Genomic DNA, 19,244 nt, shown 5'->3' on the forward strand with positions numbered 1-19,244 from the left:
GGGCTGATTGCAGAGAAAAGCACTCTAGCAATGTGTACACACTTGTTCTAAAACACCTTTCTGATACAAGTATACGAAGGAACATGTGTCTAAGTGCAGTTTGATTAGACATTCCTTTGATCAGATTTAAGCAGCAGTTCTTAAATATTACTTTGTTTGAAAAGTTATTGTTAGAAGAGAGTAGAAAGTCCACTGATATGTTAATATCTGACTGCTAAAGATACGCAGATACAGGATTTGTTCAGAATGAGCATTTTATTAATAGTGAGCATGCAATCATATCTGACTTTACTAGCCTGCCTGAGAAAATAAAAAAGGTCAGAATGGGATTGTATGTTGCTATCTGAGAATAAAAGCTACAAACTTTCTATTATTCTTCACTCTATTGGCAGGTAATATTTATTGTATAATGTGCAGTAAATTACCTACTCAGGTGAGCCCTATTATGGTGTAAAAACTCATACTGCACTGCCACTTTGTAGCAAGAAGAATTTCCAAAGAGGACTACATTTCACATTGCTTCAGTGTGCACAGTGAATCTAATGAGAATGTATAGCAACCAAAAATTGGATAATAAGCTACATGCCCCTGTTCTGCAGATACTCATATTCCTATATTCCTATACTCTGATGTTTTCTAAACTTCATTTTAAATAAATGCATGATTTAACCACTGAAATATCAGCCAGACAAAAAATATCCCATAATAAAGAAAGGATTTTATACTTTGGTGATGATGTACCACTGGTGAAAAAAGGAAATCACATATAAAATGACAACAGCTCTTCAACAGGCTTATAGCTATATATATTTTTCTTTTTTCAGTTGCACATATCAAGACATCTAGATTCAAATGGTTTTAATGCACTAGCCAATATGAGTCACACACATTACACACACAGCTCTGCTTGTCTGTGGCATTCCACTACCAGGAAGCCCAAAGAGTCCCCCCCTGGCCGACCAGCTTGCTGGCTGGGAGTACCAACAAACATTGCACAGAGTAGAAGATAGATACAACATTAAAATTACTTAAGGATTAATAATAAGTATCTTAACAATTTGCAAAGCAAAGCAGCTCTAAATATAATATCCTGTGTGGTTTACAGGACTCAAACTGGACCAGAAATTTTAGATAAAATAATTTTTCATGAAATGATAGAATAAACAAGTGCATTTGTACAATGAACATGCTGCTTCTAAAACAGATGGAGCAGCAGATGGGTTTACAGATTGGGCTCCCTGGACTGTGTGGGTAAAACAACCTTGCTGCTCTGGAAAAATGGTGGTTCAATTCTCAAATAAACCCAAGCCTATATACAGTTCATGGGAGCAGTATTTCCTTCTGCCAATAAACAAAATTTTCTGAATTTACACATTTGCAAATTAAATATTTACTATATAAAGTAACTATACAATAAACCTCTTAACTAAAATGGCTTTTTCACAATCTTTTTGGAACAGATGGTGAGGAAATTTTATCACCCAATGGAATAAATGCAAAATGACTACTTGTTCAAAAGGTTTAAAATTAATTACCTTCCTTCATTGATCAGCTCAATAAATGCAAGTCCTGCATTCTTCTGAATAGAATTTTGCCATTCCTAAGAAGATAAAATATAACATGATCAAAACCCAAGGATTTTAAACAACATTTCTGATGCTGACCCTGATGACTTCCCTAAGGAGCCTGAACTTAGGCTGAACTTCTTAATGTAATGCCTGAAAAACCCCAAACCAAACCAAAACTCTTTTTTTCCTTTTTTTTCCAAAGAAGTATGACCCAATTATTTCCATTCATTTCCAAAAAAATTTTAGATGGTCTTGTTCCCTGTTTTACCTTTAAGCAAGCTTTAGTTTCATTGCCTACAGAATATGAAAACACATCTTGTTACACACAGTAGGCCAATGAACATATTAAGTGTAAGAAAGTACAGCAGTAGCAGTTTCTTCATATTGCTTCACTATTACATTTTGTACATTTTGTCATATACAGCAGGCAATAATCTGTGTACCGACCACCCCCCCTTGAGTTCGATCTTTATTTCTTCCCTATTATAAGTGAAAATAAAACCATTTGCTAATAACAAAACCAGCTGCTAATAACGAAATTATTTTTAAAATTCTTTTACCGTTAACATGGATTTCTAAGATAAGTTTTGAAACTTATTTAAGCCACTTAATAGATATTAAAAGATATCTTTATTTCATATACCATGAAGTTCAAGAGAAAATCCTCAATACATCATAAGCATACAACTCACTGCCTCTATCACACCAACAGGCTTTTGATACCTGAGATGAAAGATTAATAAATCTCTCCAGCAAGTAAAGTTTCCTTTCTTTAGGGATAATTTCTTGAAAAAAATTTTAAGAGTAGTAAATATTTCCTTTTCATCATACACAAATAAATATCAAAATACATTAGCTAGATTACAGTTCAGAGAGAATTTTTCTAGTCTGAGACTTCATTTTATGAACAAGAATAAGTAGAGAAAGTTACAGTTACAGAACTATTCTGCTTTACATTTATTTTTTTCCAGGAATGAAAAATCAGACAGAAAATTCCAATGCTTGTTTCCTAATATGGAAAAAAAAAAAAAAAAGAAAAAAAAAGACAGCTTTGCACAGATAGACAAATTTTCTCAAAGAATAGCTGTGAAAAGTAGTCACTAATCAGCAAGGTGCTTCTTACTGATCCTATGAAAATACACATATCTTATCGAGTCATGCATCTTAACATCCATCCCCCCCCCCCCCCCAATAATCTTGTAGTCATGTCTGGTTTCATAAGAGGCAAGTTACTAAAATACAGATACTAGAATACCCAAATAACAAGCATATTTTTAATCCATTACTAAGCAGGTAAATTTTCCTTAATGAAGATGGAGTATCAGAATTTGAGCCTCTAGCATGTGTGCTAAAAAAACATTGTAACAGGTCCTTTCTTCAGTGCTGTTGATTTTGTTCTTTTCCAAATCCAGTAACTGAAGCAAACCTAATGATCTAATTTTTGAAGCAACTGAATCACCTAGTACAATGTCATAGTACAACGTCACTCTGAGAAACTAAGGTCAGGATTCAATTGCGTATACGTAGATATTGTGGCATTTTAAGAAACAATAGCCTTTGATAGAAATAGTATTTGCTGTGTAGATTTTTTCTTTTTTTTTTTTTTTTATTTTTTTATTTAATCAGAGCCTTTTACAGTACTCTATAAATCCCCCCGCTAACATTTTCTTTTGGGATACTTTTCTACACCACAGCTGCTGTGACTTTGCAATCAGGAAACAGAAGTGGTGTGACTATAATTTAGGAAAAAAGTTGAAAACAGAGAATTAAAAAAAAAAAGCTTCCTAAGACAGCTTGAAGAAAGCATGCTCATTAATTTTTTAAAGAGAGACAGTGGGTCTACGTGTGTCTGCAAAAGACCAAAAGATTCTTGCAAGTCTTTTGTCAGATCTTCCTGCTCAGCACAAATGTCTCAGATAGATACTGCGGGAAATTCAAAATGGCTAACCGGATTTTTAGGTGAGATATCTTAATGTACTTAAAAAGCCATTAGATACCTATGTGGAAGCAAACAAATCTCTTATGTCTCCATAGATGGAAAATCTCATTAATTTATCAAAACTAATTATCCATTATAAAAATGTGTGAAAACTGCCCAACTATCTACCAGAAACTAGTGGGAAACATCATAATGCAGAACCAGAAAGGAACCATTACTCATGGTTCACGCACTGCTTCACTAGAAACTGACTACTACAAAGTTCACTACAAACTCCTAACTCTCCATTAATCCACAAATAACGGGATAATTATTACTACTACAATTTCCTCCAAGTTTAAGGCATAGTTTAGTATAATAGATTCATGATCCTGAGACGTGAACTGTACTTGTGAAGAGGCAAATTTTTTCTTTTTTCCAGTTTCTTTTTAGAAGACCCAAATAATAAATGGAAATGCCTTTAGTTGCCTTTGCAATGGCCATTCAGATTACTGCATATACTTTAAGAAGAAGATTAAGAGGTGGAGTTACATGCTCAAAGACTGTACAGCACTTTTGTTTATATTATCTTAGATTGCACAGAAAATATTTCTCTCTATCAAGATGCAAAAAGCAGAAAGATAAACAACAAACACAATGGATGTAGTGACAGTGGTTGGAAAATTTATGCTATAGGAAAGTAGAATCATAGCACAGACATGTGGTTATTAGCGCTTAAGTGCTTGAATGACTACACCATATTTCAAGTGGTTTGGTGTAGTTCATATCCCGAATCTTCTAGGCCTTAAAACAAGAGCCGGGAGATTTTTCTGCATCCCGAAACGCTGATGCCAATTACATGCTGAAGTAATGGAAGCCTTTGACAAAATTGTGTACCTGTTTGATAGAGCAGGTTGAACAACAATTACAGTGCAGCTCTTAGAACTAGGTAGGGTGTAGAAGACTCAGAAATAGAGGCATATTTAGAGACTAATACAGATGGTATTCAAGAATGATGACACAACTCTTTGTACTAAAACCAGGATGAAGATAGCAAATTTCATTTTAATTTTACTCATGTAGCAACAAATAAAAAAAATTGTCTTTATACACAATAAACAGACATTATAATTTTAGATAGTCAATTACTGTCCAGTATGGTTTTGTTCTAAATACATTATATTATGCAAACTTCTATTAAAGACATCAAAAATGTACTAGATTATTAGGATACTGGCAAATGCCACCTCCTTGTTCCCCCTTAACTTGGCCTCCCTCCTCCTCTATAATTGGTTGAAAAGCATCACTGCAACCAGAAAGCATCTGCACACGTTCCCTGACAGAAGGTTAGACTGAATCCTGTTATGAAAATGTCCATGCAGAAGAGGACAGGAGATGAATAGAAGTGGGATAAGAGTAAAAGGCTAAAAATCCTAAATAATAAATGATAACACAGTAGATTGTAAATTGTTTTTTTTTTTAATTTCAAATCATGATATACATTTTCCTACTCTGCTATTCTTACAATTTTTTACTTTTGAGTCTATTTTCCTAGTCCTATTTCTTTAAAATTCTCCAATCCCTGCTACACTAAAAAAAAAAAAAACAAACCAAAAAACCAACTCAAAGCTTACCAAAAAAAGAAAAAAAAAAAGGGGGGGGGGGCAGAGAGAAATAACGCATTAACAAATCTAACAAGGTGTTAAATTGATACCTGAAAATTTGCACAGGTAGAATATAATAGTGAAAGAGCAAAGAAGGAACAATTAGGCTTGGCATGCTAAAAGCTTTTCTTTATATTATATTTCTTTCCAAGCCAACTTTGGCATACAATACTTTTTTAATTTTTATTCATGATGATCAGAAAATTTCTGTTAAAGTATCTTGCAATAATATTAAAAATTGAATAATAAATTTGACATAAAATGTTTATTAAAAAAAAAAGGAATAGTGATTTTCAGAGTTTTTGTAAGTTCTTACCCTTTCCACTTTCTGCAAGGAAGTCTAAAACTGTCAAATTACTAGCTTCTCAACAAACTGCAGTTACTGAATAGACAGGAAACTATGTCTTAAACTATCCAAGTTATTCTTTTTCCTTTTGTCATACTGAATATTTACCGAATTGTCTAGTCTAAGATATTAATAACTCAGTTGATAACTCAGTCTTCAATCACTCTATTTTAATCATAGCTTCCTGATACAAATGATATTCTATTACACTGACACTCTTCTTTCTAGACTCCTGAATATGTTTTGAGAAAAGTCTTGTACAGAGCTGAACAGGTGCTACCTTTGATCAGGAGAAGGGAGAAGAAATTTATTAAAATGTGTTTGCAATTCACAACATGCACGTAATTTAGCTTGGGTTTGAACTCCATGTTGTGAAGTTACCTTCTAAAATTAACAAGAGCTTGCTTTATTTAAGGGAAAGATTCAAAGGAAATGTTACAAGATTGAAGGAAATATTTTTATGGCAAAAAACTATGTCCAGTAAAAGTAGGTAAAACCAGAAAACTCAACTGATTTCAAGATACAGTCTCATAAATTTTTGAGTAAATCACTCATAAACTTTTGAGATTATACAGCTTTTAAGACTGTCCCTACCATTCCTAGAAGAATTTATCTGAAGATATTGGAGTCTTAAAAGCTCCCATTATTTGTTGGAATGAGAATCAGATCTAAGAATTGAAATTCTACTGCTTTTATCCTGATCTCACTACTCCTGATAGTTGATAAATAAAATTATTTTTGGTCTACTCTTTAAAGGAAATCTGGGATAAATTTTAGGATTTTATGATCAGTCATCCATTTTAATAGTGGCTATCTCCAACAATAAGGAAGCTGCAGAACAACTGACGACATCCTCCTGGAAGGCAAAACTGCAAGCATTCAAATGCACTGGGCTTCTGGCCAAATCACAGAAAGGAAAAGAATGTGAAACTTTCACAATACTATTTATGTGACTATGACTTTAACAATGCAGCAAAGGTAGTGGGAAGTTTTAGATTTCACTTTCACAAGACTAAAGCTTCATTTTTCCTCTAAGTTTTCTGACTTGGAGTAATACATTAATTTTTCCCCTTCTTGGAAACACATATACCCATTGCCCTTGTGATCACCTGTGGTAATTGCCCAATTTATCTTGGAAATGAAGTCAAATGTTCCCAGAGGAACATTTCATTGGTATCTTAGAAAAGAAAATAAATCCACAGTTGCAAAATATTGTATATTATTCAAGCAACACCAGTGAAATGCCCAAATTTTTTTTTAAAATATTAACCTTCATCAACTTGTAGGAATTTTGTGTATCTTCTAATAGAAGATATGTGTTAGAAGGTACACACATCTCCACAACTTCTAGAGCTTACTTCATTACTGGAAAAATATTTCTTCCTTTAAGAGACACTAAAATTATTATTAACGTCATGTGTTGCTACACATGGGTATTAATCCTAAAAGCTAGTCCGCTTGTTACTCAACAACCTATAATTCTGATGTTTTAGGTGGATAACTAATTCAGCATCTTCCAAAATGCACCATTAAAGAGAAGACTTCCTGATGTACAGAAAACTACTCCTCACATTGTCTCCATTACACATATAGTGAACCCCCTCAAAGCTATATTTATTAATAATGATAGCCTCCAATAATGAGCTTTTGCACTGTTTCTCAGCCCTTTAAGAAATAACAATTGACTCCTGACTTTCTAGGTGTTTTCCTCTGATCTAAGATCCTTCTCAATTGTAGGCAACTTAACAGAGCAGTCAGAGGAAGACACCTTGACATATCAGGATATGGAGAAAGTAATTCTTACAGTTTTTTGATCCTGCCTCTTTTGCCATGAATCTAGAAGTCGTACAGGTCAGCATCTCACAGATGTGTAATAACTGCACTTTTTTGACAAAAATACTCTGACAAGGAGAGACAAGAGACTAGAAGTTCCATTATGACTATGGTGTAAGTAAGATATTGAAGAAGAGATCCTGCTTATTACTAAAGGCAAACCATAGAAGTAGGTTTCTGAGTGAACAGGGGTCTGGAAGGATATCTCACAGAAAAATCAATGAAGTAAAATTGTCCAACAAGTAGGAAAGAATACATTGATGGTTTCCATCTGAAAGTTAGATTATCAGAAGCAGATGGCCGAGAGATGAAGACTGAGATTGGCCTGGAAGACATTCCACACATGGACAAGGAATTAATGCAACAAAATGTTCTGACAACCCTTTAGTGTAAAAAAAAAGATAATGCAAAATGATCATCTTCTGGAAAACTTCCAGAATTCTATGAAGCAAGTGGAGACACCAGGCAAAAAAAAAAAACAAACAAAAAAACCAAAAACCCAAAACACATCCACCAACACCTGTAAAAAAAAAAAAAAGAAAAAAAAAATATATAAAAATGAAAAAGTTTTCCACTTCCCCTTGTACTAGAATTCATTTCTGCTTTTTTAAATTACACTAACTGTATGTAACAACCTATTTCGTGTATAGGCCATGTTCTGGATTGTGAAGAGCCCTAAATCACCATCAGAACATAACTACATTTTTGAATTATTTGTGCCATATATGATGATGGATAAGGGCACAGTAGAAATGTTGTTTCTCTCTTGTTGGACCTTTATAAAGTCCAAACAGGATGACAATATTAGAGAAAATACTAACTTCAGCTACAAAGACTTTATTTATTGAAATTAAATTTGAGCCTGTGGTAAAAGGTGAAGGTACCAAACCTCAGTCTGGAGCTACATAACTGATGTTTTCATACACCTTTCTAGCACTTTGTCCAGTGTACGACAATCCATGCATTATTATATAGATATTTTTTTTCTTCTTCTCCATCAAATGCCAAAATTATTTTCTTTTTTCTTGACTGCCACAGAGCCAGCCTTTCTTTCGTACAGACCCAGACATCCTACCTGTCACCTGCTATAAGCTATTGCTTTCATGGCTACTCTAGAAGTGTAATCTATCAAAAATTACTGTTTTATCTAGAGTTACTTCTTTTTTTGATGTGGCTGTTTCCATCATCACATGTATTGGTGAAAGGGAACAAGCAAGAATATGGAGCTGGACATGGAGAAAATATGATACCTCTGCCAGTGTGATCTGGGCCAGAAAGAAGGCCAAGCTGATAATTTGAACTGCATCCTAAGAGTATGATTCCATTAGATGCAGAGATCTGAATTTACAGATTGCTGCCATGAAAATATGAGTGGTGGTTTCTCTCTTCTCCTCTGTGCTCCCAGATTGCAATCCTGAGTTCTTCTCTTTGAGTATCTCTGGTGACTTTTGAACTATGGTCTTGACCAGCTTAACCCACTAAAGCAGGAAACAAATGTCTGAACAGTTTTCAGATGTGCTTGTGAGTTAGTCTTACAAATATCAGCACTGATACAAAAGTTGCAGGACAGCAGCAGTGTAGCAGATCCAGAACTTTGTTAAGCTAAATATTTTCTGGAAAAACAGATTATCAAAACAATGAGTTTCTGTATATTTTCATGTGTGTTTCTATGTGTCCTTCCCTTCTATAAAAATTTGAATTCAGACTTTTGCAGTGATATGATATGCATCTCCTCCTAGTTGCACAGGCACAAATACAGAGACAGTGCATAATCCAACAGGACAAATTGGAAAATACAGCCAAAGGTAAAAACATACAACTTGTTTCAGAGAAAAAAGAAAGATTAAAAATTACACCTCCACAGGAATTTGCATAACCAACCTCAATTTCACCATTGAAGTTACATCAGACTAACTTCCTAAGCAGATTAAGCCCCAGGTTCATTATTTAGATTTAAGAGAAACATCCATTATTTAACTTGTCTTCAGCCTTCCCACACAGTTGGTGTCAAAAAGACAAATAGCAAACACTTTTGTTAGTGTGCTGCTATCAGAGTTACTATGCAAGAGCTATCCTTTACCAAACAAAAGTTTAGGAATATGAGAACTATACAAATACCTCTGGAGGGAAAAAAAAAAGGACTAATAGGCATAATTAAAGTTTAATCTAATACTGGCAACAATAGTAAACAGATACAAAATTATTTCAAATAAATCTATAATGAAAATTAGAAGGTTTCTAATAATGCATAAAATTAAAACGTAAAATAGGCATACAAACAGTGTAGTACAGAAATTGAGCTAACTGTCTTAAGATACTTAAGATCTTTAAGATGTAAGGATTGTGCTTGATAAAAAGGTACTGTACAGCAGATCTGGATTATTATTACTTAAACTTTTCTAGAAAGCCTTGAATACAGTATGTTTAGTATCAAGGAGCAAGATTTTGTTTCTATTATATGAATCCCACATTTCAGGGCTGCTTCTGGTCAGCTGTAGGGACCACAAAAAGATTTCTTTTTCTGCTTGATTTCTGTGTTGGGCAGCTGCCAGTTTCTGAAGCCCAAGAGCTATTCCACACTTCGAGGCAAAATGAACATCTACATGTGCTAGTGCATGCTGAAATCTCTCCAGTGCCTGGTTGATGGGTCTTCCTATATTCTCAGAGTTAAACCTATCACCACATTTCCTCAGTGAGAATTTCATTCAAATTTGCATTGGCAAGGCACGCTGTTTGTCTGTTTGCTTGTTTTCCCGCTTCTCCTTGGAGTGAGGTTAATTTCTTGATACCGTTTCAAATTTTTTTCTTGCTGCTTAGGACAACAGGCAATGCACTCATTTGCCTTTCCTTTTCCTGCCTTCTGCCCCATTTTGCCAATTTACAGTTTTGATTGCTATGGTATATATAGCGGTATACAACTGCTATGTCTTACACATGTCAAACTGCAGGGAAGTGTTTTATGGACTGTGCTGCATGGGCACAGATCCTTCACAGATCTTTTCTGATTAAGTATGTACTGAATGGCTGCTTGCGATATGGAGAGAGAGAGTAGATTCAGCCCAAATAGTTTCTAAGTTTCCAGGTTAACAGATAACACAATATGGACAGACACAGCTCATTTATGAAGCTCACACTGCTAGCTAACATTTGAAAGGCTTAGCTGAAGTGCAGTTTACCCATTAATTACATAATGGCGTTTGTCAAGTTACGGATATACTCTTGGTATAGCTTGCTTTATTTAACATACTTCTAAATTCTACAATTTTTCATAAAAGTAAACAATTTATAGATTCTATTTAGACCTTAATTATAAGAGGGACTCTGTGTTATCATTTATTTGAGAATCTTCTAACAGGTTTAAATTGCCAGTTTCAAGTAGAATATTTTGTGGCTATGTACACCTTTTTCCTCATTCCTCATACAGTTTTTCCAATAAAAGCCTATTTACAAGGGACAGAATCTAAAATAAATCTTTTTCCTCAATACAGTGATTCAGAAGCAGGTTGACAGAAGTGATCCTGCCCCTCTACTCTGTTCTCATGAGACCTCACTTAAGAGTATTCTGTACAGTTCTGGTGTCCTCAAAATAAAAAGGACATGGAACTGTTGGAACAAGTCCAGAGGAGGGCCATGAGGATGATCAGGGGACTGGAGCACCTCCTGTATGGAGACAGGCTGAGAAAGCCTGGAGAAGAGAAGGCTGTATGGAGACCTCCATAGCAGCCTTCCAGTATCTGAAGGAGGCTTATGAGGATGCTGGGGAGGGACTCTTTATTAGGGACTGTAGTGAGAGGACAAGGGGTAATGGGTTAAAACTTACACAGGGAAAGTTTAGATTGGCTATAAGGAGGAAGTTCTTTACTGTTAAGGTGGTGAGACACTGGAATGGGTTGCCCAGGGAAGTTTTGAATGCTCCATCCCTGGCGGTGTTCAAGGCCAGGTTGGACAGAACCTTAGGTGACATGGTTCAGTTTGAGGTGTCCCTGCCCATGGCAGGAGGGCTAAAACTAGATGATCTTAAGGTCCTTTCCAATGCTAACTATTCTATGATTCTATTTTCATTCGATATTTGATATTTCCTTTGGAAGCTCCTGAATTATAATCTTGATCAAACTTCCAACACAGGAGAAGGGAAATCAACAAAATAACTGACGTATTGAAAACTAAAAAATCCTGAAATTTGTCAAATATTCCACATATATTCTACAGCAACAAATGACAAAGTATTATTTTTTCCCCAAACATAACCATTTATCCATTATAATATTTATATTTTTAAAGAGGTCAAGTAATAAAATGTCCTAAATACTAAGACAGTGTTTTCTATTTAAGAAAATAAATTTCCCCTGTTAATATATAAGGTACAGAAAAACACAAGTGGCATGAGATAAACCTCCTTTGGGATAACATCATTCAGTTTCTGCAGAAGCTGTACTCCCAAAGAGAAAAAATTGCAAAAGATCTGGAAGTAATTGGAAACTATTGTATTGTTTTGCACTACAGGAAAAAAAAAAAAAAAAAAAAGCAATTGAAATCTAAATCTGATGTAAGAAGGAACTACACTGCAAAAAATCAATGTTTTTGTGGTTTTTTTTAAATTGCATGGTGTATTGAAGAAATCTGCCACTCCAACAGCGACACAGCTGTGACATGCTCAACTAGGCTGAAGGAACAAAGACCTTGAAATAATCAAGCACAGATCTTGTCAAACAACCCATATTCATCCATTTCATGTTAAAATACACTACACGCCTATTTTACCAAAAGTGAAAATCATTATATATATACTACGAATTATCTAGAAAAAAAAACTTTCAAGTACTTGAATGTATGTTTTTCATTTATGTAAGAAATAAAGAAAATAAAACCTTCAAATTAACCTCAATTTCAATCTAGTTATGTAGGTGATACTAGGAAAAAATAAAATTGGTGAAGCGAAGCAAGTTACAGTACAAAAGAGATTCTGAAAATACAAAGAGTAGAACTTTTTGTTCTTCCCCAAACCCACAAATGATGCACTATCCCTACAGGAGTTCCTTTAAAACTTAAAATGTATTTTTCACAGAAACTCCAAATTCCTTTGGGGGAAAGGCTTGATTGCATATCCCTCAGAGTCTAGAAGGCTGCCATATGAACTGAATTATCCATGACATGTACCTTCAGACATTTGTAATGTGATATTTCATGTAAATTTAGACCATACCTTGGACGTGAGCCGCTGGCAATGTTGATTTTATTCAGGAGCTCAGATAAGAAAAAAATCCTGACATCCTTGCTAATCTGTAGTTGTTAACATGGAATTTCCAACATAAAGAGCATAAAAGCACCTAATTTGCTGTAGCAAATGAAAGGAAAACAAACTTTGCATTTCCCTTTCCTTTTCAATGTCTAAAGTTACTTTGTTCTGTGCAAACAAAATTGTACTTCTCAAAGGTTTTTTAATATTGGCATCTATCTTTTGAGTGACATATTTCAAACTTCCCCACATAACTTGTAAAATGTCATTCAATTTGAATATGAAGGATTTCCCCATGTTAGGAGGAAAAGCCCTAGTTACATTAGGATTACTGAAAAAGCACAGTACTTTATACAGTCTTTAAAGTTCATACTACTCAATTTATCATATGGAAAAGCTCAGGTAGCTATCTCTCTTTTTATAGACATGAGTTATCCTCAATTGCTGCAGATGACATCTCCTAGAACTCCAAATTCCAAATTCTGTTAGCTATAGGGTGGATTACGGTATTTGTCTGTCTGCCATTCTCTTTTAGCCATGTTATGGATCTGTATTTTCATAGTGTTTACCTTCTGTATTCTTTTGACAAACATTTTTAACATGTAAGCAATTTTTTTTTTCTCCTGCAGTTAAATGGAACTACAGACCTGATTGTTTTGCAAACCTATAGGAATAAATGCAATATTCTGTGGAGGTGTAATTTACAGAAGCAATACTTTTGGAGTTAGGAAGGTGAGGGGAGGAGAACGCAATTTGCACTTCTACAGCCCCCTGTTGATGAATTCCTGTAGAAACATTTAACATCAGCGAACACAGCATTAGCTTCTCAAGTACATCAGGATACAAAATCTTCCTTATTTAGAAGACATGAAAACAACCCTGAAGTATCAGATGGGCTATGCAAACTATAAGCTTGCAGTTTCCGTGAGTAATTGGGTAGATAGAAAATAGATCTCCTAAGCAAACGCTGAAGGGAATGAATAAATGTTCAAAACTTTAAAATGATCAGGTTCTTCACAGTATTTCAGGTATAAAATTAATCTTGTTTTTTAAATAGTAAAATATTTTGAAATAATAACTAACATGTATAATAGTAATAAAAATAACAAATCGATTTAGCTGCATTTGTTACACAGCTTTACTGAGATATCTAAAGAAAAAGCATTGCACAGAGCTTAAATTTCTCTCTCTTCCTTTCAATCAATATTTGAGGCAAAGTTTCATCTCTAGGGCCCTTAATGGCAGGAATTCCTGGAGCCAGCAAATGAGTAATGTTAAACCTATGATTAGATGATGAGGCCATCAAAGACACTAGACCTTAATGCTACATTCCACTTTATTCCTGAGAACTGCAGTAAACCCAAAGGCGAGAGAAGACTGTAAGTTATTCCTTTCCTCATGAAAATGTTTCAAAAACTGCTAAAAAAAAAAAAGAAAAAAGAAAGAAAAAAAGAAAAAAAGAAAAGAGAAAGAAAGAAAAAAGTTGCATGACATGAAGATAGAGCTCAAAAGCCTTAATGGACCTTTCGGAATTTTCCTGGAACCCAGGACTTCACCATTAGGTAACAAATTTTTCAAGTACCCTGCTGGAGCAAGTTTGAAGTTTAAAACCCACTGTGGATTCCTGCCAGGGATGTTTTTCTTTTACTTTTCCCTAACCAACATCCACCCTGGCTAAAAGAGAAAGGAAAAAAAAAAAAAGGAAGAGGAAAAAAAAAGGAAAACAAGATTTAATGATTTCCTTATGACACAAGCTTTAAGAAAAGCAACCTATGGACTGGCAAACAGCAGGTAAGTTGGAGCCCCCTCCCCCACAATCAGTTGTAAATGTTAATTATTTTTAGACAGATTTCTCAAAAGTAGATCTTAATTTCAATTACCCCTAGGAATTAATTGTTTTCAGTACATTTTTGGTGCATGTTCTTAATGTGCAGCAGTAAAGACACAAACAAGTACTTTCCCTTGATAATACTAGAACAAGTTAACCTGAGTATTTTTATATACTATCTTGGTTTGAATTTAACTTGTATTATATATCTATGGGGTACTTGGCAAATTAAGCACTGTTAGTAAGTCTTTAGAAAAATATAAAAACTTATGAAGTTATTTGGATGTTTTGGGCCATCGTTTTTTTCTTACATTTTACAAAGCGAGCACAATTCTAAAATGTTTGCTGATAGCACTGGCAGTTTAAAGTAGAAAACTGTATATATATGAAATCAACCAATAACACAATAACACTTCTGTCAAAAAAAATAACATTAAAAATTGAGATATAAACAATCCAAACAATATGATGAAGTATTTTAGTTTTGAATTTTTTGCTTATGAAAGTAATTAAAAATGTTAATTTATTCAGATTTCTGAGAAACCCATTCCTGCTTTGCTAAAAAACCCCCAACAATTAACCACAGTATTTTTAAAATAGAAATACTCCACTTCTGCCTGTTCTTGAGGACAACCTAAACCATATTCTTCTGCCTTTTATATACTGACAGCTACATAAAATATCCAGTAAATTATATCATGTATATCAAAATTAATACTCACCTCAGAGATTTTAAAAAAATACTTATTCAAAGACAGATTTCAACATAAAATTATGACAATAGTATCCTATTTATGTATTCTGAATAAGAACTGGCTTGAAAGAGAGTTCATGGCCAGAAAAAATGCACAATGTACATCCACACACTTTTGTAAAACAAATGCAAATATACACTGTGTACTCTGTGAATACAGAGAAACTATGGAACTTGAAAAAAAAGAAAAAAATCTAGACTTTATATGCTACCAGAAGAGATTAATTGTATCTTCTTATACTGAAATAGAAGAATGAAACAAACAGCATGATACAGTTCTTAGCCTGGCAGCAATCCAGCGATATGCAAAGAAACTAATACAATTAAAAGCCAGAGAATGTCTTACCTGTGAACAAAGTAGCATAACAAGTTCGACCACTGAAGTACTTGACTTCATGCAAACCAGACCTGCAATAAATAGTTAAAAAAAAATTAATATTGGTGATATTAAGTTATCATAACTCCATGGCTTCAGAAATTCCATTAAGTATCTGTAATGTATATTTATTATCACTCAAATTCACTAAAACAAGTTTAAAGCACAATTATCTGAGAATTTGAGAATTCAAATACACTTAAATGTTCAGAAAGCATCAAATTTTCACCAATCTATACCAGCTTCAAGACAGAATGTTTTTTAATCACTGCCTAATAACATTGCCACTATTAGAAGTATTTGTTTGCAGCTTTGGAAATGCAAATTTACCTTCTGAGAGGGGGACAGCATATTCAAGTTTTTAAAAGATGCATTGTAAAGAGACATGGAGAAAATTACGCTTTACAGTTAACTTTATATAGTAGCTTCTGTTATCTAAACTCATATAGAAATTAACATGATGGTTTCGGGCATAGAAATACTTTGGGTGTATTAAGTAAATGAGAAATTCACAAATGTAAAGCTTGCAACTGAGGACTAAATAGGAAGCTGAAAAGCAAACTGAGGTGTTTTAAGTAGGTTTCTACAAACAGCGATTAGAGACAAAAGCACTCCTACACAATAGCACGTATATTTATTGTGGGTAGTGGATAAATACCCTTTTGTGCCCATTTTGCTAACAACCCCATCCTTATTGTATAGTACCACAGAACAAGCTGTAAGAAGCTACTAGGATTCCATTCTATCAGATATATGGGCAGACAGTTAACTAATGAAATAAGAGGCAGATGTGCAAAGCTCATTTAGGGAGACAATTGCTGTAACTGATCAGCTATTCTCAAGCCCTAGAGGAGCAGAAAGATTAATGGGATACTTATCACCTGCAAGCTACCTCCACTGTTAGAAAGCTGACAAAGAAAATCCAAACAGAAGACTCTATAGTTAAACAAATGCAGGTAGCAGAGACATATCAAATATTTTATCATAGGATGTTATCTGGTTTATTTTTAATCCACCTCATATTCTGTAGAACTAAAAAAAATCCTTCATGCCCTCACTTGTCATCTTTCAAAATCATACCTCAGATGTATTAAAATATGACCAAGGCAATATAATGCTCTTACAAACATATTCCCATACTACAGTCTTCTAAATTGGTACATGTTTTCACCTTCTGATTTCACATCAAAAGAACAAATGTATCCAGAACAAGCATCAAACACAGCTACAAAAAATTATCCAAGTAAATTACATAGCTAATATTATGCATAATCAGTAATTTCTTTGTATCTTCATCAGGTTTCCAAATAGAAAACTCGATACAAAATATACATATTAAACTCATGAGTATTTCCTGGCTGAATCTAATAAATTTGAAGTTCTTAACTTTCTGAGACAGTTGTGTAGCTGTTGTCACCTGTGTAGCTTCAAACAATATGAAAAGAAGTTTGGAGCATGGCTCAAACCAAACATGCCTAAATGGCAAAAAAGCTAGGATAAGTACTTACGATTACAGTTCAGATAACAATAATGATCTAGTCTTAATGACACAAAAGCTGTATACGTAATAAAACAGGACTCCCTATATGAAGGATATAATAATTACATTAGTGCAATTACAGTAATAATTTCTATATGCTATATATAACTTTTTAATAGTTGGATAATCCTATAGGCTTGAGTAAAGTGGTTGTCTGTCCTAAAATTATTTTCTCTATTTGTCTAGACATCACTTGATAATTTTTGTATTTCACATTTAATCAATTGCCAGCTTGGATGCAGTTTTCTAGCATTCATAAAGCAAATCAAACTGATTTTGGTGAAATTCAGGAAGAGGAGGATATAGTTATGGTTACAGGACCTAGTTAGCACATCAGCAGGCCAGTTCTGTAATTGCCTGCTGATGAAAACAATCCACTGATAATAGCCATTAACACCTCTCATAACTTCAACACTTGACATTCTAAGAGGCTGGCTTTTATGTAAAAAAGAAACAAATAACTACCTTAGAGACTAGCACTTTTCACATGTGAAAATACAGAGGGAGATAGGAGAGCCTCAGAAGTTCATAGTGTCAGAGATGGATGCAAGGAATAGCTTTTGCAGAGAGCTGTCTACATCAGAAATTAACTGTGCAACATTCCAATTATAAGTAAGCAAAAATAAGGGTAGCCATGACAGAAAATGGGGAATACCATGCAACTTGATGGGTAGGAAGAAGAAAATAGAAACAGAAATATTTTCTATTCAGCTTTAAGTACTCATACCATACATTTCTTGAAGTAAAAGTGAATACAGAAACATAAAGCATTCATAAAAAGAGCCACCTTTTCACACTGTAAGTTTCTTGCTTATCAGTCTCAGTCTCACTTCAGGGACTCCTTCCACTCAAAGCATGAGGAAAAGTGTGTGCCCGCCATTATATGCTCCATTTGCTCCTTCCTAGCTGCCAAAGGCTCTACTGTGCTTCTTTCCTTTTTTGCTTATTCATGATTAAGCAGTTAAGATTTGAATTAAATAAAGATTTGCTTTCTGTTACGCAAACCACAATTAATCATCAGAGTTTACTGTGAGATCTGTTGTGGAGTCAATAGCAGAGAATGACAAAACCAGTTCAGACCTAATGGAGGACAGATCCATTTCTGCCTACTAGGAAAAGCTGTCAGAACACAATCTTTGGTTTATGAAGATTCCACATAATCAAAAGTTGTAGGGGCAAATAATAAATCTCTTCTGCTTAACTTATCCTACACACAACAGAAAAAAAATAATTTTAATACTCTTTTTGTTTTTAAATTTGCACAATCCTCTGTTCTAGGAAGTCAAACTTCTGCAAACTGCCTTACTGCTTTTAGCATGGTACAGACACTGAAATGATTTACTTCATTAGACAGTATATTTTCTAACAGACAAAAATGGAAAAGGAGGAAGAAAAAGTCCTGCTCCCATTTTACAGACAGAAGAGAAGATACAAACTGGTATCTTGACCAAAATCAAAACTAGAATTTGTAACATGAATCAGAATAAAGAAAAATTTCCTAAGCCCCAAACACACTGACAGCGGCATTTGTTCTTTCTCTTTACTGTTTCACAGGATTTGACAGAGACTTTTAGAGTGTGTAAGATTTTATTACTTTTAACATAACGAGAAACAAAAATGGTAAAAAGCTTTGAAAAATAATGGTTTCTCTGATTGAAGAGAGCACACATATCTATTTTCAGTTCTCTTCCCTCCCTCCCCCCACTTCACTCCAGTGAAAAAAGTATTCGCATTTCAAACTAAAACTGTTGCCTGCATTCTTGAGCCACAGATAAATTCTTCCTATGCCATCTGTATCAAATGCCATTAAGGAAGCTAATGTAATTACTAAAATACAAGTGGATATTTCCTGCATACAGGAAGGTTAAAAAGGGCACTCTTTAACTGAATGGAGTACGTGCTCTTTATATTTGCTGGGTTTAGTACTTTTCTTCATGGTCTATTCTCAGCCCTTTAAATATATCCATCAAAATTTAGCAATTTGATGGCAACAATGACCACATATATGGATGCAAAAACTAGGAGCATCAAGTGCATGACCTTAGCTAATCTGGAATAAATGATGTATGTCTGGCAATTATCTTGAAAAGCTCTAGTTTACTTGACTTCTTTTTCAGTGTTCTGTTGGCCCAGATATGCTAATTATTTCTTTTCACTATGACTTATTAATGTCTAAAAAAA

At 34.2% G+C, this 19,244-nt stretch overlaps 1 protein-coding gene across 4 annotated transcripts in view; it reads right to left on the reverse strand.

The window, feature by feature from the left end:
• NBEA (neurobeachin) overlaps positions 1–19,244 on the reverse strand; it is a gene marked incomplete at both ends in the record, with an annotated part of 526,482 nt that overhangs the window by 261,171 nt on the left and 246,067 nt on the right. For all 4 annotated transcript variants that reach the window (XM_080613294.1, XM_080613295.1, XM_080613292.1 and 1 more), the window contains 2 exons: positions 1,536–1,600; positions 15,494–15,555. In XM_080613294.1, the coding sequence (XP_080469420.1) occupies positions 1,536–1,600; positions 15,494–15,555 (127 nt within the window). The remainder of the gene's footprint in view (positions 1–1,535; positions 1,601–15,493; positions 15,556–19,244) is intronic.

This window comes from Psittacula echo (assembly GCF_963264785.1).
Source record: "Psittacula echo genome assembly, chromosome: 3".
Taxonomy (NCBI): Eukaryota; Metazoa; Chordata; class Aves; order Psittaciformes; family Psittacidae; genus Psittacula; species Psittacula echo.